At 42.7% G+C, this 22,525-nt stretch overlaps 1 protein-coding gene across 2 annotated transcripts in view; it reads right to left on the bottom strand.

Moving 5' to 3' along the window:
* REL (REL proto-oncogene, NF-kB subunit) overlaps positions 1 to 21,259 on the bottom strand; it is a 45,270-nt gene extending 24,011 nt beyond the window's left edge. Inside the window, exons 1-4 of one of the 2 annotated variants that reach the window (XM_038396712.2) lie at positions 20,844 to 21,259; positions 12,411 to 12,553; positions 8,642 to 8,790; positions 4,918 to 5,009 (exon numbers count right to left, since the gene is read on the bottom strand). In XM_038396712.2, coding sequence (XP_038252640.1) covers positions 4,918 to 5,009; positions 8,642 to 8,790; positions 12,411 to 12,553; positions 20,844 to 20,850 — 391 coding nt within the window. In that variant the 5' untranslated portion in view covers positions 20,851 to 21,259. Of the gene's footprint in view, positions 1 to 4,917; positions 5,010 to 8,641; positions 8,791 to 12,410; positions 12,554 to 20,289; positions 20,413 to 20,843 lie in introns of those variants that run through there. The other variant, XM_038396713.2, reaches the window with a different exon arrangement.
* Between the last annotated feature and the right edge of the window lie 1,266 nt (positions 21,260 to 22,525).

Raw genomic sequence — 22,525 nt, 5'->3', positions numbered from 1 at the left:
CATTTTTCTTGCTTCTGTAACATTAAACTGCAAAAATTCTGGGCCTGATGCATCACTGCGTAATTCCAGGTTCCTGGCACAAATGTGAACCAACCCACTGGTAAAATCAAGCCCTTCTTTTTTTTCTTTTTACGTCTACACTAGTTTACAGCAGCACAGCTTTCCTGATGCAGCTGCAGCACCGTAAGATCGCTTATGTAGTCACTCTACGCTGATGGGTGACTGCTCTCCCATCGACATAATAAAATCATCTCAACGAGCAGCAGTAGCTATGTTGGCAGGAGAAGCGCTCCCGCCAACATAGCACTGTTTACATGAGCACTTATGCCAGCGAAACTTATGTCGCTCAGGTGTGTGGTTTTTACACACCAATGAGCGACAAGTTTTGTGAACATAAGTAGTAGTGTAGACATGGCCTAAAGCTGCCAGAAGGACCAATACACTATCAGGTGAAATTATTTTGGGATTAAAGACTGAAGTTCTCTTGTGATCAGATTGTATACGGAAAGTGAAAGGTTATTTGGAATATTGAAAAGAAGTATAGATGAGGTAGGTGCAGCTTGTTAGATGTCACCATACCTGATTAATAGCAGACTCCTCCCTCCCGCCCCAAGCAATAACATCAAGCTGACTTGTGAAAGCCACCCACTCCAGAACTGACAGGCGGGCAACTCAGCATCTAACCTTAACGTGCATGGAAACTTCTGAGGAAAAAGTGCCAAGCTGCCCAAAGGCCTTGTAATTTTTTTAATTTTTTTTTAAATTTTATAAAATCCGAAGTGTGCAGAAAGGGCGGTTTTAAGAATACCAGCTTAATTTACGAAGGGACACGTAGCCTCAGTAACTCACACAGTAGTTGTGTGCACATATTGCTGAGCAGAATTAAGCCTCTACCTCTCTAACAAATACAACTATGACTATTGCCCTAACGATCAAAAACTGTACTTCACTCATTAGGCCACATACATTCCCACTATGCAGCCAGCTCATACAGATTGAGGGCTAGACTCTGTTTACTCTCAGCCCTGTGTAAGGGATGGCATGTAGATGCACTGCCTTGGGAGTAGCTCATAAAAGACTGACTCAAAGATACTCCTCCGAGACGCAATTCCTCCAAAACCCCTTTAGAGCAGGGGTTGACAGTTATACTGCATCTTCCCACTACCAGATTCCGCCTACTCCACCTCTTGCCTCCAGACTGGTGCAAAGTCGTGGAGTAGATGGCTCCAGCTATTCCCTGAACCTCACTTGCAAGAGCAAAATATCTGGCATGCAGTCCCTGCTCTCCCCACATACCTATGTAGGTCCTGCACTGTGTGCAGGGGTGGTGAAGTGAGGATTTCACATCCCTGCAGGGATAAGTGAAGTTAAGTCACAACTGCCCCTTCGAAGAGAGATACCTTGCCTTTCTGAAGGCAGAATTTGGCCCTATACACTATCAATGGGATTTCACTACAGCAAACCTGTGGAAGAAACATCTCACACACTCATGATTTTATGTAGTCCCCATCACCATAAAAGCATCTAGGAAGCCAAATAGCCAGTAAAAACTAAAATTAATAGCAAATAGTAAGTCTGTCTCTCCTCCACACATATTAAAGTGCTTCAAAGGGTAGGGAAGCATTTTACAGATGAGGAAACTGAGGCCCAGAAAAGCTATGAGGTCACACACAAGTCAAGGGCAGAATTGGAATGGAAATGAAAATGCCCGAGTCACAGTGTCTTGGTCTATGTAGACAATTCTGTCTTTAGACAAGCTTCTCTTCCTGTTTTCAATCTAACCTAAAAACTGGAACTGAAGAACCATCTCCAAGGGAAGTTATCCAGCAGCTGTCAAATGAAGCTCAGCTAGATCTCTTTTGAAGCCTCAGTTTAGCCACATAGTGTCTCCTTTAGCAACAATTTTATGCTTCCAATTTTGTATACTAACTCCCCCCCCCACTTCAAATAATTTGCAAAGCTTTCACTTTAAGCAAAAGTCCAAATTTCAGCATAAAATTAAACAGGAAGGAGTGCACGGGGGTGGCGGTGGTGAAGGAATGAAGGGATTCCTCAAGCAAATGTAATTGGGTGACAATTGTGTCTTGCTTTTCTCAGTGGGTTTACCCAGTACGAATCAAAAACTGGTAGCTTGTCATTCAGTTAATTTTTCAGTTTGAGAATTTAGGCTGATTGCTTCTGGTTGTTTTTTAAGAACGTCACTGCTTTAAATAGCTGAGACATCCATTGCAGAGACTTCTGCTGTTTTGCACCTCACAAAATGTTCTGAAAGTTCCCTCTTATAGATCCTCTCCTGTGTTAAAGAGAACTCTTGTGTTTATTCAGTGACTTTAGTAAGCCTTAGTGTAAATCAGTCCTATCAGCAGAGAAGAGTGACAGTGAGGTGGCAGTGCAGGGGAGGTGGTCTCGGAGAGTGTGGCTGGGGTAGGAAAGTAAGGGGAGTTGGAGAGCATGATGGAGGGGAAAGGGGTCTTGCAGAGCGTGGCTGGCAGAGAGAAGTTGTGGAGAGAGTGACGGGGGTGTGTGGGAGGGGAGCATGACGGTCATGTGTGGGTGAGTCTGTGAGAATGCGATGTGTGGGTGTGAGTGGGAGTTGTGGAGAGTGTGACTACTGTGAAGTGAGTGAGGGATCATCTCTGAGAGAAGAAATGAAGGACTGGTAAGAAGGGGCAGCAAGGCGAGGCAGAACAAAGGAGAAAATGGGGAGGACGCGGAAGTTTAATTTAGTAACTGGGGAAGGAAGTGGGTTCTCAAGACTAATCCACCACTTACAAGGCAAAACCATTAAAGCGAATGGGGGCTCTCAGCAGCATCCATTTGCCAAATTCTAGGGGGGAAGCCCATGCACATGCCATCGCCCAGCAGCCAAGAGGGTAGAGCCCTCTTGGTTTCTCACACTGGACCCCTCTGGCTAACAATGCTAATCCTCTGGGAAATTTGTGCTGAGAAAGATTTTTTCCACAAATTCTTCATAATACATATATAGTCTTCATTGCAAAGTTAACTTGAGAGTTATAACTTCGGTGTTGCCCGGTTGTGATAATTAGGCCTCACCTGATCATGAGCTTAAGAAGTGAAAGTTCATAAAAATATCACAATAACTTATAACAATCAATGAAGATTGGCAAAGGTGCAAAAGGGACACAGTAAAACGGAAGTAATCCAAACAAAAAGATCTGCTACTATAACTCAGAGACAGTGTTAAGACCATGTTTGCTAAACAAAAGCAGTGTTGACCAGAAATCAATGGACCAAAATTGATGTGTCATAAATCAGACCTAACTGGTAAAAAGAAATAATGAAAGGGTTAGACTATTCCACCATCATTTTATTTGCATTAAAAACTTCCCTCTTAGCGGCACAAAGTCTTTGTCACTTCAAAACAAAATTGCTTTAATGTTAATAAAAGTAATTTAGACTTTCAATACATTAACAACATTGTGAACTTTATTATACATAGATGGAATATTTTTTTTAAAGCTTAAAGTTAGGCATTTAAATCCTTATTTAGGTACCAAGGTTGGGATTTTCAAGAACATTTCAGCTTTTTTGACTTGTGGAAAGTTCAGTGGAACAGAACATGGTGTTAGCTGTGAATATAGAACAGGCAACTTGCTTTTCAATTTTGTGTTTCTGTTTGTGCTGTTTTCAAAGTGAGGATATTAAAGAGGCCACAGGTGTGTCTTTTCAGGATAAGATGGGCATTTTAAATGTGAAACTTCTGAATAAAAAAAGTCTATGTACAAGTCTAAATTCTTCTAACAGTTAGAGGAAACTAATCAAAGCAACAAGTGCAAGATATCCACTCCAGCAATTTAAAACTATAAAATGGGAAGAAAATAAAGAAACATGTAAATATGAACATCTGATTTAATTTCTGTAAAGTTTTTTTTTTTTTTAAATAATGGATTTTTATTCACCCTGTTTCCAAACACTCTGGGCCTGATGAATGCACACTCAAAAGTATTGTTCATATGAATAAGGTTTTGCAGGATCAGTCCCTTTAGAAATCCTTCTTCATCACCTATTTGAGCCAGTCAGATTTCTGATATAACAAAATGCCATGGCAATGGATTCTGATGTCAAACACATCATTATGCTTTTACTATGGGATCAAGCAGCAACAGCTGTAGTTGAAAGCAAGTAACCTCTTAAACCCAAATATCTTCCAAAAATAGCAGCAGAGAAACAAAAATATGATTAGGAAACTTGATTGTTGTATTGACACTTTTTTTCAAGTTTGCCACACTGAAAGTTTTTTTTTTTTTTTTCCAACGAGTCCTGGAATAATTGATTTAAATGTTTTCCTTGCCATATTAACCCTTCACAGTTCAGCTACAAAACCTGTCATTAAAGTGGTATGTCAGCAAGAAACTGCTAATAGTCTAACTCAATCCATGCCTGGCAGAGTTTGAGAGCCTCACTCATGAGACACTTGGGAGGATCTCCTGGGGAAGTTTCCTCCTGCAGCCCAATGTTCTTAAACTAGGACCTTTGCCCTTGCTACCTGGGAAAGGAGACCAGGGCCTTGGCAGCAGATTCCGGTGGGGATTTAAAGAGCCGGGGCAGTAGCGGGGGCTGGAGCTCTGGGGCCCTTTAAATCCCTGCCAGAGCCCCGCCACTGCTACCCCAGGGCTTTAAATTGCTGTCTGGGAAAGCTGACCCTGGTATGTACTGGCTTACTTTCAACTCTGAGCAACCTACTGAACAGAATTATCACAGGATGAGAGTGAGGAGGGGGGGGGGGATAAAGAAGCTAAAAGGAAGAGATTTGACAGCATTTAAAAGCCTATATTTTAAAATACATCTCCATCAAAAGAGCCAGGGCATTATAATAGAAAGTGCTCACAAATTAAATCGCTTTGCTGTCCAAGTTCTTTAACATGCATTTCAAACTGTTTATTAACAGCTACTCACCACTGAATGGATTGATCTTTCTTGCGATTCGTGAACAGATTGATTCTTTCAGGTCTCTCTTTTTAACACACTGAATGCCCAAATTCTGAAAACTAGAGCACATGTAACAAAGTGATTAAAAAAAAAAACAACAACAACAACAACAACAACAGTTTCACTTAATCACTGGCACAGATATTCAGAAGCTAAATTCTAATCCTCCCTGTAAAGAATCAAATTGTACATCTTTTGTCAAAAATATATCTTATTAACAAATTGTGTAGGAAATAAAGATGGCAAAAGAGCTTTTGAAAAGATGGTTTTATATTTCCAAAATAAGGGTAATGACAAAAAGAAAAGAATTTACATAAAATAAAATAAAAACAGGGGAATATTTTTTACATTAAAAAGAGTTATCACTGGAGTTTGAATATAGTAAACTAGCAATGCTAAACATATATAGAGGACCAGTGTCTCAACTGGTGTAAACTGACATAGCTCCTTTGACGTCAGTGGAGCTACTTCAATTTACATCGGCTGAAGAGCTGGCCCACAGTTTCACACCAGGAAATGCAAATCTGCAACAGTGTTTTGAAGTTAATTTTTATAAAGTTTGAAATCTCATCTAGTTATGGAAAAGTTCTAAAGAGCTACAGTTCCTTCTCATTTGCATATGACTACATCAAGTCAGCAAAGGAGGTGGGGGGAGTCCCCACAGTTTGATTCTTTCCCACATGGAAAAACCATGACATCATCAAAGCAGGGTGGGGAAGTAGGAAGTAAGAATCTGAACACACTATAATATCACTAGAACACAGGGAGGTCAGTTATGCCACCAGGTTCACTGCACCTCCAGAAGTACTGGCAATTCCCTTCCCTTGAAACCTCACATAGACTCTTTACCTGAGCCATGCCTAGACACTTCCTGAGACACTCCCTGATTACGTAGCACCGCCATCTGTCTCTCTCAACGATGGGCCAACATTGCCCTGAAAGTTCCTCAGTCCCATCCTACTATTGCTGAATCCATCCCTTTCTACAGAAATCCAATCATTTTCCTTCCCCTTCTCTCCCCTACCCCCCACCCACATTCTAAGGCCATATTGCAGTTAGAGAACTAACTCACTAAAGGACCGATATAAGCCTCATTTCATAAAATCATAAGACTGACTGGAAGGGACCTCGAGAGGTCATCTAGTCCAGTCCCCTGCACTCATGGCAAGACTAAGTATTATCATTCTAGACCATCACAGACAGGTGTTTGTCTAACTGGACTGAATTCTGATTTTTAAAAAAATGCAGTGCTGTCTCATGATTTAATTAGATGACTTTGGTTCCAATTCTGGTTTCCAGTATTTAGGGTTTGCAGAGAATATTAGACTGCACTGCTATTGCTGTATCATTTTGTTTTGTAGGCCTTGTCTACACTACAAATGCAATTGTTTTGGGGGAAACCTGGATAGAATACGGTTGTTCCCCCAAACACAGTTAAACCATGTTTCAGTGGTACACATGAGATCTGGATCATGTCCCCAAATTACAATTTGACAGCCCAGCACTTTCGAACAATTTGGAGAGAGGGTTAAGGTCCCCTCCATACTACAAAATAGGGGCACAACTATATTGGGGGACAACTGTGTTGTAACCAGTTGTGTTTGTAATGCAGATAGGGAGTTGGCGAAAGTAGGACACAAACTCAGAAAGCAATCTAAGCAAACAGAACTCTAGGCTCTGCCTGTTGTACTATCAGAGCATTGTAAATTATAGTTGTCAATTAAATACATAACAAAAACATTATCTGCTACATAAAAACTGACTGCAATTATTCTACTGCTGTAGATTATTCATAACTATCAAGTACCAGTCATCTTGTGGGCCAAACTGGACTTTTAAACTAAAAGCTCCTTAACCAATGGGTACTCAAAACTTACAAAGTCTGACCCTTTTCTAAAATATGCTTGGGTATCACTGTGAAAGGACTGGCTAGTGACCACATCACTGCAGCTGAGCAGAAAAGAGAAACTGACTAGAATGCACAGCAAAATTAGGCAGCCCTACAGCAGAGCGTGACAAGGAGCAGGGGAAACAGAAGTGGGAGAAGGAGGGAGAGGAAAATAAAGGAAGACATATTAAAACCAATATATTATCAAAGCAAGGTAGTACAAATCTTAACACAGCAATAGTCACATGTGCACTAGTATAGTCACTCTTGGACAAATCCTGTCCCTGCCCAGATAGCTGCAGAAGGCCCTAACCATAGTTTAACAGATCACAGTCTGGATCCTGGTGTATTAGTTTTATTTTCTCATCAGCCTCCCAACTCTGCACAGTCTAGTTTGTAAACATTTTGTTTTCTCAAGAGCAATAATCAATTTCTAAAAAGATTACAGACCATAAGGAGTGACAGACAAGTTGTGAATTCTTCTATAGAAGAACGACCAAAGTCCATACCTCCTACAGTAAGTTATGCTCTTACCTTCATCATATGTGGCATAGATAATGTTCGTTAGCAACTCCCTTGCATGCAGCAGTTAACTGAAATATTCATAACACCCTAATGAGTAGCTATACCAGCATTAAATTGGAGCTGTGCCTACTTACACCAGGGCTGAATATGGCTCAAAGGATAACTCCATTGCTGCTGAGACTCCTCTACAGAGTTTTACAGGATACAATTCTTAGCCCATTGCTCTTTTCCAGCTACTTTCTCCCTTTCAATCATCTTATTTCTATCTTTAACTATAGCTAACCCATTTATGAAGGTACATATCTTTTAACGAATTTAGGCCAAGATTTTCACAAGCAACTGGTGATTTGGGGGTGCCTAACAGGAAACACTTTGAAGAGGCCTGATTTTCAGAGGGTAGGTGGCTCAGTACTTTCTGAAAGAGGCCTGATTTTCAGAAGTCTCAGGGCCTTAATATCCATGCTGAACAGATAGGGCCTCAGTATTTGTCTTCTCTCCAAAATCTTACACACACAATAATGTATTTTAGAATGATGAAGGGCTGAGATATCCGTGCTGGGATCCTCTAATCCACTGTCTCCAAACACCTGGCCTGCTTGATTTATTTATGGGCCTGCATGAAATTTGGTGTCATAAGTGTTCGTTTAAAAAATAAAGCAAGTTTCTAGGCCTTGTGTTTGCAAAGATAACCTTCCAAATGTGAATGCTGTGTTAATCAATGCAGAGTTGTCTTCCTGAGCCTACAGAAAGCCTGAAACAAATTATGAAATTATTGCTGCTCTCCTAAACTCCAATAATCTCCTTAGAGTGTTGATTCTAATGATGACAAATTAAATGTCATTACCTATTTCACGGCTGATCATTTTAGTGCATAGAGTGGGAAAGGGCTGGAAGTCAAGTCCACAAGAGGTGGGCATTAGGAGCTGCCTAACAGGAAATGCAGAGAAAAGGAAAGAGAGAGAGAGAGAAATAAAGCAGGAGGATGGGAAAGGAAGAGACTAAATAAGGTACTAAACAAATAGCATATTCCAAAGGTAAAAAGACAGTTCTGTTCAGAAATATTTTGTAGGGTGCCAGGGATTAGGTGCGTCTGTCAGGGATGGATTAGGAGAATACACAGAGGGGAGAGAACTCCAGCTCTGGCAAGGAAATCATTCCAACTGTCCTTTCAGTCTGGTGGTGGGATTTTAACAAAGGTTTCCTGGTTGACCCCCGAGAGCCTCTGCAGCACATCACTGACATTTTTAGTCTAAAACTCAACGCAACACTGCTACTTACGATAGGACTCTGCGATCTCGTCCAAATTCTGCTTCGTAGTAGCCATCCCTACAGTCTTTTCCAACCAGGTCATGAGGATGCGGCTTGTAGGGCTCATTCTTTGTCACTAATGTAATCCTTACTTTCACTTTATCATCAAAGTTCAGAACCTGCAAAAATTTGAGAAATACACTTAAATTCTAAATCACATCGGTCTAAAAGATTGCATAATTCTGGATAGTGGACAAGTGACACTGACAAGGTCCTATGGATAAGTGGGAATACAGTTTGTCTTAACTGTTGCACTAGAAATGAAAACCTAACCCTTTTCTCCTGAAAATTCAGAGGCTGTTTCATCAAATTACCATTCATTTCACATTGAAAGCCAGAGATGAAACAATTACAAATAAAAATATAGTGTATTTAAGCCATTTGTCTGACAAAATATAGATATCTGAAACATCCAGAAAGAATTAGACTTTTATTTGGAAAAATAAATCACATCATTAACCAGCCTGGCTAAGAGGTTTGTAGTCAAGAAATTCACTGGTCATTGTCAAACTATTTATTTCTTTTACATTTTTAATTCTTTCTACTCCATGCTGTTGTGGAAACAATGTCTCTCTAATGTCGACACAGAGAACTCTCCATAGGCCTGACTTAATGCCCCACTAAGTCAGTGAGTGTATTTATGTTGGATCAATGGACTTTGCATCAGGCTCTAGAAGCTAAATTTGCCCCTGCGCCGAGGGCCTAAAGTGCTTCATGCAGGCACTCTGCATAGGGTGCATTTTGCCCTGACATTACAAGGTATATTTTATTACTATGCCTAATTTTCATTACAAATACATCCAATTCCACATTCAGGGCCACACAGGGACTCCCACTGAAGGGCAAAATTCAGCTCACTGACATCAATGGGAGTTTTTCCATTATTTCAGTGGGTGATGGATTAGGCCCATTAGTTGATCCAAAAATGGTAGGAACCCTTACAAAGGCGAGATTCCCATCTGTTGAAGCAACAAGAGATTTTTCCCAAGTAAAGTATGCTGTACAGGACCTATAACGTTAACATCATTAAAGCTTTGAGCCATACGACCATTTTAAGAGAAAAGACCCTCTTGAGCCTTTGGCAAAATGTTCAGCACACTGTGCATGGAGCTGCACAAAACCTCCCACTCCCACTACGATTTTTAGGACAGTTGTGAGCCTAACTCCCAGTGCACTTCAGATACGTGCGCCAAATTCTGCCCTCAGGCAGATAGCTCCCAGTGAAGTCAGTGAGGGTTACGTGGGTGAATCTAAGAGCACAGTTTGGCCTAAACTGATTTAAGTGTAACAGCTTGAAAACATATCCGACAGATATGTTAAGGGGTGTACGTTAACTGTGATACTTGCTCTCCTCCTCCACTTCCCCCGCCTCAAAACTGTTCCATTCCTCCCTCAACATTTTCTCGCCCCCCACCCCCCCTCTGAGGATGAAGCATTCTTTTTCTCCATCCCTTTGTTTGATCCTGGTCTCAGTAATACTCTGAAACCTCCCTCATTCCCTCCTCATTCGTGCTCTCTTTCTCGCTCGCTCTCTCATCTGGTTCTTTTCTCTCACCCTTCAGATGTGTCACGGTCTCTTCTTACCCTAAGAATAATCCCTGGCTCTCTAAATAATTACCCCTACTCCCGCACCTCCTCTTCACACCTAAGCCCTTCAGCATGCAGCCAACTCTTGCTGCTTTGACTTCCTTCCCCACTAACTCTCTCCTTTACTCTTGCAATCAGATTTTCACCTCTTCCACCCCACTGTTCTCACTAAACCCACAGGGTTCCTCTCTACCCTCCCCTCCTGGACCTTTCCTCCTGTGGTGGCAGCTGGTTCTCTTTGCTGATCGTCAGTTCCAAACTCCCACTCCTGGCGTTGGAGTGGAAATCCCACCTACAGCCTTTGGGGATGCAGGAAATCACCCAGAAATCACTTTGACATTGCTATTGGTAACACACACAGCTTTGTTAGCAGCAGTCCACCTTGAGCAGAAAACCTATCATCCCCACCATGCTCTCTCAGACACAATCAAGGGCCTCTTTCCTTTCAGGCTCTGGCTGATGCTCAAGTGCAGCACTGTGCAGGGTCACAGGGGCCACATGCTCAGGCTGCTCCCTGGACTCAGCCTGCTATGTCCCTGCATCAGCACATGCCCTCTCTAGCAGCCCACACAGTCCCTTTCCCTTCTCCAGTTGCAGGAGAGCCAACAAGACACAGACAGGATGGGATTTCCTGCCAGCTCTTTAATCAGTCAAAGAGTGGGGGAGGCTGGCACCTCCTGTTTGTTCATTCCCTTGCCACTCAAGAGCTCCAGGGACAGGGTTCCATTTCATAGCACAGCTTCTGATCTGTGATGTGGAGCTTCACACTGCTGTTTCAGCCCCATTGTCCACACACCATCCTTTTCAACTCTCGCTCATCTCCAGGGGCTTTTATGCAGCTGGCACACCACCTCTCCCTCAGACAGGTCCTTCAATGTCTGCCTAAAGGCTCCATCGTCTCCCCTTTTCTCCTCTTCGCTAGTATGCCATAAGGTTCTGTCCTTGGGCCCCCTCTTCTCTCTATATATATTACCCCTATGGGATCTTAACCCTACTCATGGTTTCAACTACTGATGACTCCCATATCCACCTCTCCTCTCCCCATGCCCTGATACAGTTATTCCTGGATGTCCCACCATCAACTTAAAAACAACACAATAAAGCTGCAATTCATCTACCTCCCCAAGTCCTCCCCTCCTTTCTCAATCACAGCAGGTATTTCCATGACCCTTCCCGTTTCCCAGGCTCACAAACTCACGTTCCTTCATCCCACCCATGCAGGCTGTTGCTAAATCCTGCTGCTGTTTCCTTTACAACAGATCCAAAATCCATCCATTCCTTTTCATCTCTACTGCCCAAATCCTTGTCCAGGCCTTGATCATGTCCTGCCTAGACTACTGTGAATCTCTTCTCTCCTAACTTCCTGACATCTACCTTATTCCCATTCAATCTATCTATAATGCAGCTACCAAACCATCTTCTCCTGCTGTTCTGACCACATCACTCCTCTTTCTTGCGTGCTTTATTGACTCTGCATCCCTTTCCACCTCAGCTTCAGACTCCTCCTTGGGGTTTTCCAGGCTCTGTACAGCTCTACCTCCGAATCACTGGTTATACGTATCTATTTGATCCCTACATTCCCCCAAATCCACTTCACCCCAGGCTCCCTTTGTTCCCATCTGCAACAAGCACCTCTGGGCCTTCTCCAATGCTACATCCTGCAGCTGGAATACCCTTCCCAAACCCTGTACCCCAGACAACCTCCTTCAAAACCCTCCTCAGAACCTGCAATTAGTCCTCTAGTTAATTCCGCCTCAATTGTTAAAAAACAGTTATGCAAGTACCCAGAACAAACAAAAAGCTAAGAACAAACCCAATCTATCCTGAACAGCCCAAGCCACCAAGTAGGCATACGCTGTGTCCCTTCCTTCTATCACCCTGGCTTGTTACCTTCCTCTGCAGCTTGTCTGACTGCTGTCAATTTAGACTGTAAGCTTTGCAGAGTAGGAACCAAGAGGCTTATTCTCCACTCTGTTATGTTAGTTGTTGTAACTTCATCAGCTTCAGTGAAGTTATGATAGCGAAAGAAAAAAAAACAAAAAAGCAGGATTACAGAATGGAGAATCAGGCCACTTATTTACTGTATAAAGTCCCATGCACACCTGCAGCATGGTGCAATGAGAAAAATAATTATGGATAACAACAGTATTACCTCTACAGAGGGATATGTCTTATTGCTGTCGGTACTGCGTTCTCCTGGAATGCTGCCCGCTGATCTTCCCTCACATTTGTACCTGAAACGCATACCTCTTTGCCTGGGTTGCTCGAATATTTCTATGCTGGGTTCAGACCCACCTTTAGGAAAATGAAAATATTTAAAGGTTACAACATAATACAGCTTAAAAAGCAAAAGGAAGGATGGCATTATGGTTAAAGCACTGGATTGGGATCTAGGTTCTACTCCTGGATCTTCTACAGATTTCTTGTGTGACCTTGGGTAAATCATTTAGTTTATCTGTGCCTCAGTTCCCACTCTATGAAATGGGGGTGATGATAAATCCTCTCTCACACTCATCTGTCTTATATATTTAGACTGGTGGCTCCTCAGGGCAGGGTCTGTCTCTTACTGTGTATATGAACACAGTGTGAGCCCCAGAGGAGGAGGCTTCTAGGCACTGTTGTAATATAAATAATCATTAGCAGGGTTCCCTCCCCATGGAGCTCAGTTTCTCTTTGACACTGGTGAGGGCCTGTCTGCTGAAAGATTATTTCATAATGTCAAAATGAACAGATCATTAGTCCAAGGGAATGGCTGAACTTTTTAATTATAGTACATTTTTCTGAATGCGAGTCCCCTCAAAATGAAGGTGTTTCCCCTGAACCGATTGATTTAGCTCCTACTGCAGTGAAGCAATAAGTTCTATACAAATTAGGCAAAATCCCCTAATGCTTTCAGTTTCTTTCCTGTGGACCCAGAAATTGCATTGCTATACTTTGAACTGTCCACCTCCCGCATGAGCAGCAAGGGTTCTCACAAGATTTTAGTAAAGGCTACTGGGAAGTTGTCAAAGGGCCCAGTGTGTGAGAAGGCAACTTTCAGGGAATACGTGTCAGGAGATGGTGGGGCTGACATTAGTTAAGGCTTTGGAAAGATCCTGACTTAGCAGGAGTCTACATACTTTTTTCAGGGTGACATTCACCCTCTGCTGAGGGCCAGGACAAGGCCTGGGCTCCACTTAAGTCTAACTACAGTGAATTCTACCCTCACTAACAGCACTGAAAATGCTAGCCAGTCAAACAGTGACATAACAGTCTAGTGATATGTGAGCAGCAAATACTGGAGAAGCAAAAATGAATAAATAAAAAGGTTTAGTTTAGAGGTTGAATTATTTTAGTTGGAACACACACATGGTCAAACTCTGCATTGACTTATACCTCATGCTCAATAAAAAACAACACTCTACACAGACAAGCTAGATGTGCATTACAAAGAAACAGGAATGGTAATACGACACAGTTAAATGCTATAGGATCTTTGCTCCCAAATGTATGTCAGCAAAACAATGTTAGAACTTCAATTGTTGTACCCAAAGTAGACACTAAAGAGATAGAAGATCCTCTCATTCCTTCCCACATATATTTTGGACAGTTCTATAGGAGTTTTTGGGTAGAGATACATTTCAGTATTAACGTCTTATTAAAACCTTTTGTTGCTGCCAATATGGCTAATATTGGGACTCATCAACTCAAAGCCTGCATGTACTGGTTCACAAGAATGTCATTTCCTACTAGATTTGTTGGGCCCAAAATGTCTTATTGGACTACTATAAATCACTTATCTCCTAGAACAGGAAAGGAGAGTAAGCTAAGGGACAACAGCTCTTGAAAGAATTATGTGCAAGACAAAAGAAGAACTCCATCTGCACGACAGCATATTGACTTTTACTTTTATATCGACAGATAGCAATGGAATGGTGATGTGCATAGAAGTTCTTTTGTTGGCTGTGGGGGAACAGTTTTTAAATCAATCTGGAGGTCTTTCTAAAAGATATGCTATAGCTCAACCAGCAGCTATGGGCTTGATGCAGGAACCACTGGTGAGGTGCTTTGGCTTGTATTATGCAAAAAGTCAGACTAGGCGATTATAATGGTCTCTTCTGGCCTTAAAGTCTATTACTCTTTGAACAAGGCTGGAGACAATTTGGATGTTTCTAAATTGGGGAAAGTTACCAAAAAGTTCCCCAGTAATCTGAACATTTTTATATCTGTGTAACCCCATCAGCTGAACCAAAGAGAATTTTGTCTCATGTCTCTAGTTTCCAAGATTCCACTATTTCATATTTTGTTGCCGAAATCTTTGGAATGACAGAATGAGCCTTAACATTGTTCTTAGCCAACTTCTCATAAAATGGAAGTAACCAAATATGCCAGTTTCCAGCCAGTGAATGTCCAGGTCAACATCTGACAACTTTGGAAATGACATCAGAAAATGAGTGGACATATTCAATACATGCTGGCCATCGTCCTGGCTCCTGTTCTTTTAAAAGGGTTGTTCCTTTCTTAAGCTCTGCCCCTTCTTGAGGTATGCTTTTGCACATGCTGTCTTCTAGACAGAATAAGCATGACTAGCGAGAAGAGAATACATCATAGAAACAGAGATGGTAAAAAAACCCAAACAAATAAAAACCCACAGAAGCAACACAGGGAGTGACTTCAATAGGGAGATCAGGTTTCTTAGCATCTTTCAGAATTGGGCCCCATAAATTGTGTGCAAATGTCTCTCACACACTTAGAACTACTTATACTTGTCTCACAAGCACAGTCCAGTGGTTGGGGCACCATACAGAGAGTCGGGAGGCTCTATCACCTTGGGCATTATCACTTATCTCCCCTGTGCTTTGTTTTCCTCATCTATAAATGGAGATAAAGATACACACTTTCGTGGAGCACTTTGGGATCTATAGATAGAAGTTGCTATACATGTGCTAAGCATTATTATTAAAATAAAGAAATGAGTATCTATCTAGGCAATGATAAAGTGCCTAATCATCATGTTACTTTGGAGATATAGATATACATGCATGTGCGTGCAAATATATGTACATGTGCCCACAACTCCACCCACCCACTTCACCTGTCAAAGCCATAGAGTCCTGTCAGTTATGATTGTGTTTTATAGCAATTGCTTCAAGGACTTTAATATCTCTACTTTAACCTATAATTTTACCTTCAATATACACATTTGAAAGGGTTAGTGTCTCACCCACTGATGATATTAACTGCATTTTAAAAGTCAGGCCCCAATTGTCTTTATGTAGATTTAATTTGTGGTTGAAATAAAGGTTACTTAAGTCACCACCACTGATATAACAGTAGGTGTGTGCTTGTGGGAAAGCAGAACCCAATGACGCAGTAACCTCCAGAGATTAGAAGTTAAACTTAATTTTAAATTGATTTTCCTTTCTTTAAGAACCAAATTATCCTCTACAGCTTTACTTAACCAGGCATCAGGTAGACAAGAAACACAAAAAGGTTTGTGTGAACCAAAGCTCATGGAGACTGAAAATCACCACTCTTCGTAGTAATACTAGACATCCATTTCTTGTCCCCATTTTCTGTAAATTAATGTGCTCTTGCCAAAGCAACACAGCTGAGACTATTTCACAATCCCCAGTCACACAGACAAAGGGCCTCCACATACTTTTTAAGAGTAGAAGAAATATAAACTACATCTAAAGCAGACATTCTTGCACTGGCAATGAGGACTAATTCTGGAAGAGTAATATGCTGCTTAATTACCTTTTGTCAACTACTGAGACATGAAACTGAATTGGAAGAAACCTACAAATCCATATTAAAGGAACTACTAATAGTTTCATTTGTACTTATGTTTATTGGCCATAGGATTATTGTGCTCTGTATCCCAGCTTGCTTATTTCTCTTTGTGTTATGGTATTGCATTTGTATTTGCATGAATGCACTGAAAATTGCAATACATAATTTAAAGAAAATGAGAGGTAAATTCTTGATGACATGAGTGGGAGAAACTAGCGAAACCATCAATGACAATGTGATTACAGCAAGGAATGAAAGTTAAACTGATTCAAGATCTGGGACTTGATTCTGTATCAGTGACAAAAAAAGCATATCCAAAGTGAGAAAGCATAGACAGTTTAAAGTTAGATATGCAACAAGCCAACAGAATTAAAACTAAAATATGGAAGCAAATACTGATTTCCCTGTCTACCATTAAGAAGCAGGTTCTTTACCATGACTGCCAAAGCGCTGATGCAATAGTGCAGCTGTGACTGTAAAGGGCTTTCAAGGCTTGGATGGCTCTGCCTTTAACTGGAATACCTAATGCCCAAAGACGTGCAATGGAAACAGAGAAGGAGAAATATGTGCAAAGTATTTGTCTTGAAGGGAGGATTTGTATTTGCAAGTGGAATTCCTGAATTATCTGGGAAGTCTGGTTGGACCTCAGTGATGAGTTCAGGGAAAGGTGAAGAACGAAGGGAAGTTGGCTGTGACATACCATGCCTCTTTCAATGCACTGCAGGAAAAACAACTGGATCATGGAATCAGTTAGCAGAGCCACAGATTCTTCCGCACAGAGGGGACAGGCTGTGTGAAGAGTCAATGTCATGAGATTCCACAATTCTGGCATTCAACTGGAGATTGTCCTATGGACACACACTCTGATGCAGTATCTTGAGTGCGTGAATGAGGTGGAGGCGGGCCATAGAGCAGTGGGAGTTTGACTATCAACAATGCAAAGTCACTACACAAAATCCCAATGCAGTGGGATACATTAGGTATGGACATTATGGTGACACTGGTCAGAAAATTCTGCCCTTCCAACTCACATGTAGATACCCTGTTCAGAATCTTTGGACCAGGTGCCCCAATCTGCATACCCCAAAATCAGTGGGCACGTCTGAAAAATTAGGCCTTAAATTTTAAGCCTTTGCCACCCCCATAGCAGGCCAGGGAGGAGTACTGATCACAGATCTACTATAAAACATTCTGACGCAACCTAAAACAAGTGCAAATTCATTCTTAATTCAGAACGAGCAACCCTCTACCCAAGCATTCATGAACTGTACACCTTCTAAATAGAGGTAGTTTAGAGGCACAGCTGCTTCATGTACTTCTTTCTTGTCACGTGACATTACAGAATAGTAACTAGAAGAGAAGCTTGTAAATATTAGGAAATTAAGAACTTCCCCTGCTGAAAAATTCCTTCACCAATTACTAATAAGTTGAAAATATATTAGTCGCAGATAACAGATAGATATCTACTGTTTCAGCTTATCTGCTCCAAAATACAATATACATTTTTTAAAAATTATGTGTGAATTCAATAATTTGATTTATCTGATTAAGAGCCAGTATTTAGATGAGCAGATCAAACGTGCCCACGGGCCATGGTTGACTGAGCAGACATTCACAAATCATATATAGGTTTGGGAACATTTTTCTTCCCAGCAACCTCTCTAATTAATGCAACCAGTTCTAAAATTAAAAATTTTAAATCCCCATGAAAGATTCCGGAGGACAAACTTTTGAAAGGATGTGGAATGCAAGTGCTTCATTGAGACCAAGAGAAACTAAATTACAACTTTGGATTCCTTTGGCTACCAAATCTGTGATCACTTTTTGTGGTATTGCCTCTCATTTTCATACTAATTGATTTTGACCATGACCTGTTCTGATGTGAACTGCATTCAGTTGAGCACTAAGCTGACATTACCCAATTGATGTCTTCCCCAGATCTGAGACTTATACTGTAAATTTAGCCTCTATATTTGAACAATGATTCATTTCTCTTTTAGATTTCAATGAACCATTTTGAAAGTTATCAGAATCTTTTTAACATTTTGTTTAACTAATTCAAATGTTATGTTTGTTCACTAACTTGTTCCTTATGGCCACCTAAGGGCTACTCACACAAGCATTTAATATTGCTTCTAAAAATCATGACTGTCACCTTTTTAGCAATACAGTCTTAAGTGGCAGAATAAGAAAAATAGGCCAAGATTTTCAGATATGACTAGTGATTTCGGGAGGGAGGCACTCAGATTTTAGGTGCTCAACTTGAGACAGTTTATAGGAACTGTACACCTAAGCTCTGCTGAAACTCAGGTCCCTTTAAAGTGAACACCTAAACATTTAAGCAGCCAAAAGTCACGAGTAAATTTTGACAACCTGTTCATGTGCAATATATATTGGTCCTCCTAATACACCGCAAGCAGACATGAGCTAAGACACACTACTTAAACAACTGGGGCTTTTCAGGTCACATTAACTTTTGCAATTGGAAGATTTTCTATAGTGTGAGGCAAGTTCTGAGTGATTGCTTTAAAGTGCAGCTTTCTACCCTTGACACTCAGATTGCCACAAGCCATGACGATCGGGGCAGCAACTGTCCAATATGGCGGCCATTTTTAAAATTTAAAATGCTTTGTTATATTCCTTTCAAAGGGTAAAATGACACGTTAGGATCCCTTGGGATACCCATCCTCACAGCAGGAATAAATCCCATTCCCAGCGATGACAGCTGAGGAGGAGCCTGGGCTCCTGGCAACTTGCAGAGCAGGCAGTCTCTTGGCTGCCCTGATGAGAAAGGGGAGACCCTCCTCCAAAGCTCCCTGCAGCTGTCAGGCATTTACTCTCCTCCTTCCTCCTGCCCCCTTCAAAAAAAAAAATCTGCTTAATGGGAGGGTAAGTCAGGGTAGGAGCCAGTGCCTTCCTCCCAGGTGTTAAGCATCAAAGGAGGGAAGAAACAGTGGCTCCCAGGAGGGGCTTCAACCAAGCAAAACAGCCAAAAGTTTGTGAAAAGGGGATTAGTGCCCAGCACTCCTACCCCAGATGTGAGCAGATCATAGAATATCAGGGTTGGAAGGGACCTCAGGAGATCATCTAGTCCAACCCCCTGCTCAAAGCAGGGCCAATCCCCAATTTTTGCCCAGATCCCTAAATGGCCCCCTTGAGGATTGAACTTACAACCCTCGGTTTAACAGGCCAATGCTCAAACCATTGAGCTATCCCTCCCCCCCGATGTCAGAGCAGTGGATGGAGCTCATTTCTACATAAGGGACAGGTTCTCAGAAGAGGCCCTTAACTGGGCCCAACCACCAGGCCACCACAATTGGGTTGTTTTTTTTTTTTTTGTTAAAGGATGCCCATGTTGGTCAAATAATCAGCCTTGCTCTCCCACTTTCTACCATGTGAGGGTTGAGGGGAAAGTGAATGTAACTGTCCTTTAAACAATATGCTTATTATATTTCCCTATAGACGTCACCTGCAAACAAAATGGAACATTGGGGCCACATTTTCAAATGCAAGTGTTCACAATTAGACACCTAAACACCTATTTTAGGCATCTTAACAGAGATTTTGGGACCAACTCAGATATTTAATTGCTTGAATCAAGATTTAGGTGCCTAACTTTAGGTACCCTAGTCTGAAAAATGTGGTCCCATCTGTGTTAAGGAAATTACCTGGCCATATATATATATATTTATTTAAACAATTTATATATGATTTATTGTTTATTTAAACTGATTAATTTTGTTCCTCTACCACAGAAAATCTCACATGGTGTAAAGTTTGTGACAAGCTCTCAACTAAAAGTTTCATTTAAGTTAGTTATGTGGAAGCTCCTCCCCATTACTTTAGGCAGCGTATAGTCTCTCTGCCTTAATATATTATGACCATTTGTTAATAACCACTGCCTCAGGAAAGGATATTATTTTCCTGCTGCAAAAAAAAAAAAAAAAAAAAAAAAAAAAACAGACAGGCACATTTCTGTGTATATTTTACACTTGTTCAATATTATTCTCTTTGATTTCCTAAGGATTTATCCTGGAAAGAGGAATTTAAAATGTTGGGGACACAAGTATAGTGAAGTCAACAGAATTGCTGCCATTTATACCCACGATGAATTTGATCTGTTAAATTCTATAGATACTCTCACAAAAACCACACACTCGAAACTCCCATGTCATGTGAACAGAATCCACCAGCTCTCACACAGCTACTTCCCTTCAACAACAACAACAACAAAAATTAATTCTTTCCTTCCCCACCTCACTTCTTCCTGTGTGTCACAGTAGAGTCATATTCTCACAAGGGTTTTGGGGAGGCTATCTTTAGTCGCGCACACAGTCGCCCCTGAGTGAACAGCCATGTCAGACTCGGGAATCTGCCCCTGGGAGAGGTCAAATAAGGGTCAATCAAGCCTCTGGCGGCCGCTGGCGTCTTCTCAACGGCAGGATTGGAAGGCAGGTACCTTCTGCCAAGCCCAGAGCCCTGCCCAGGCCGGGTGAGGACACGCCAGCCCAGCTCACTCCCAGCTGGATAGAAGTTAGACAGGTAGTCCCAGGCTTGAAGGCTTCTTTATTTGCAGGCAGCCCCCAGACAACCTAGTCTCTCTCTCTCTCTCTCTCTCTCTCTCTCCCCCCCCCCCATCCTTCCGGGGTTTCAGAGGCTTTTAAAGGTGCAGAAGCAGAGAGAGGGGCTGCAGCCTGCACGGCAAACCCGACCGGCGTATCGCGACGGCTCGCCGCACTCCAGGGGCGGCGAGCGCAGGGCGGGCTTCGGCGCGAGGGAGAGCGCCCGGCGGCGCACCGGGGACACTTACCCGCCATGGTGCCCGCTCCGCACGCGCGCTCAGCCCGGGATTCGCGGCGGCGGCGGCGGCGGCAGCAGCTCCGCACCCTCCGGCTGCTCCGGCTCAGCTGTTCCCGGCCCTCCCTTGGCCGCTCCTCCCCGCGGAGGGGAATTTCCCGCTGGGGGGGGGGTGACGTAGTAGCGCGCACAGGCCGGTTCCTCCCCCTTCCTGCGGCTGCAGCGCTGAGAGGGGGCGGGAGGAGTGTGATCTCGGCGGGGCTACACCTGCAATAGGAGCAATTCCTCCCGCCGCCGCCGCCGCGCGCTACCCAGCAACGTCGCTCTACGCGCGCGCGCGCGCACCCCCGCACGCCCCCGGGCTGGCGGCTCTCCGCGCCCACTTCCCTCCCGCTGCACCCCGGGCGCGGCGGGCTGACCTCCCCTTGGTTGCGAAAGCGTAACACAGGCCTCCCCTCCCAGCGCTGGGCGGGACACGGTCCTCTGCGACCTCGGCCTACGCCCACTCTTCCCGATTCCCCGCTCAGCTTGTGGGGCGCTGTGAGAGCGAGAGCCCGCTCCGCTGGGCAGGCACAGATTTCCCTCCTCTGTCTCTCTCACTCACACGCTAACCCGTGATCACACCACCGACCCCCCCCCGATCTAATTACACACACGGGGGGCAGGGGGGGAGCCACTCACATTTTGATACCAAAGTATGTGCTTTGGAAACATCGAAGAGCGCGAAGCTCGGAAGGGACAGTAATGGATTGGCAGGGCAACATTCCCAAATGTTGCCTACCTGTAAAACAGACACAGGTCCCCCAGGCAATGGCCCCCCCTGCATGCAATCCAACACATTCAAACGCACAGCTGCAGTTTAATATAAGCAGTCACTCCATAATCACGGCTGCAACTGGCTGTCCATTATGAGCCCAAGGTTGGGCTCCTTCCCAGACCCTAATAGCCAAAATTGGTAGGTTAAATGTGGTCTTTTTAGTAAATTGGACAATTGGTTCCTGAATAGTGAGCTGTAGCTCAGGAAAGCTTATGCTCAAATAAATTTGTTAGTCTCTAAGGTGCCACAAGTCCTCCTTTTCTTTTTACTAAAAACAAAAGGCATGCTGGTAATTCAGAGAGTTTAACATTTTTTATAGGTTTCAGAGTAGCAGCCATGTTAGTCTGTATTCGCAAAAAGAAAAGGAGTACTTGTGGCACCTTAGAGACCAACAAATTTATTAGAGCATAAGCTTTCATGAGCTACAGCTCACTTCATCGGATGCATTTGGTGGAAAAAACAGAGGAGAGATTTATATACACACACACAGAGAACATGAAACAATGGGTTTATCATACACACTGTAAGGAGAGTGATCACTTAAGATAAGCCATCACCAACAGCAGGGGGGGGAAGGAGGAAAACCTTTCATGGTGACAAGCAGGTAGGCTAATTCCAGCAGTTAACAAGAATATCAGAGGAACAGTGGGGGGTGGGGTGGGAGGGAGAAATACCATGGGGAAATAGTTTTACTTTGTGTAATGACTCATCCATTCCCAGTCTCTATTCAAGCCTAAGTTAATTGTATCCAGTTTGCAAATTAATTCCAATTCAGCAGTCTCTCCTTGGAGTCTTTTAGAGTAGCAGCCGTGTTAGTCTGTATTCGCAAAAAGAAAAGGAGTACTTGTGGCACCTTAGAGACTAACAAATTTATTAGA

This window comes from Dermochelys coriacea, chromosome 3 (genome assembly GCF_009764565.3).
Source record: "Dermochelys coriacea isolate rDerCor1 chromosome 3, rDerCor1.pri.v4, whole genome shotgun sequence".
Classification (NCBI taxonomy): domain Eukaryota; kingdom Metazoa; phylum Chordata; order Testudines; family Dermochelyidae; genus Dermochelys; species Dermochelys coriacea.
Note: the sequence above shows the minus strand (reverse complement) of the source record. Positions and strands in the feature narration are given on the sequence as shown.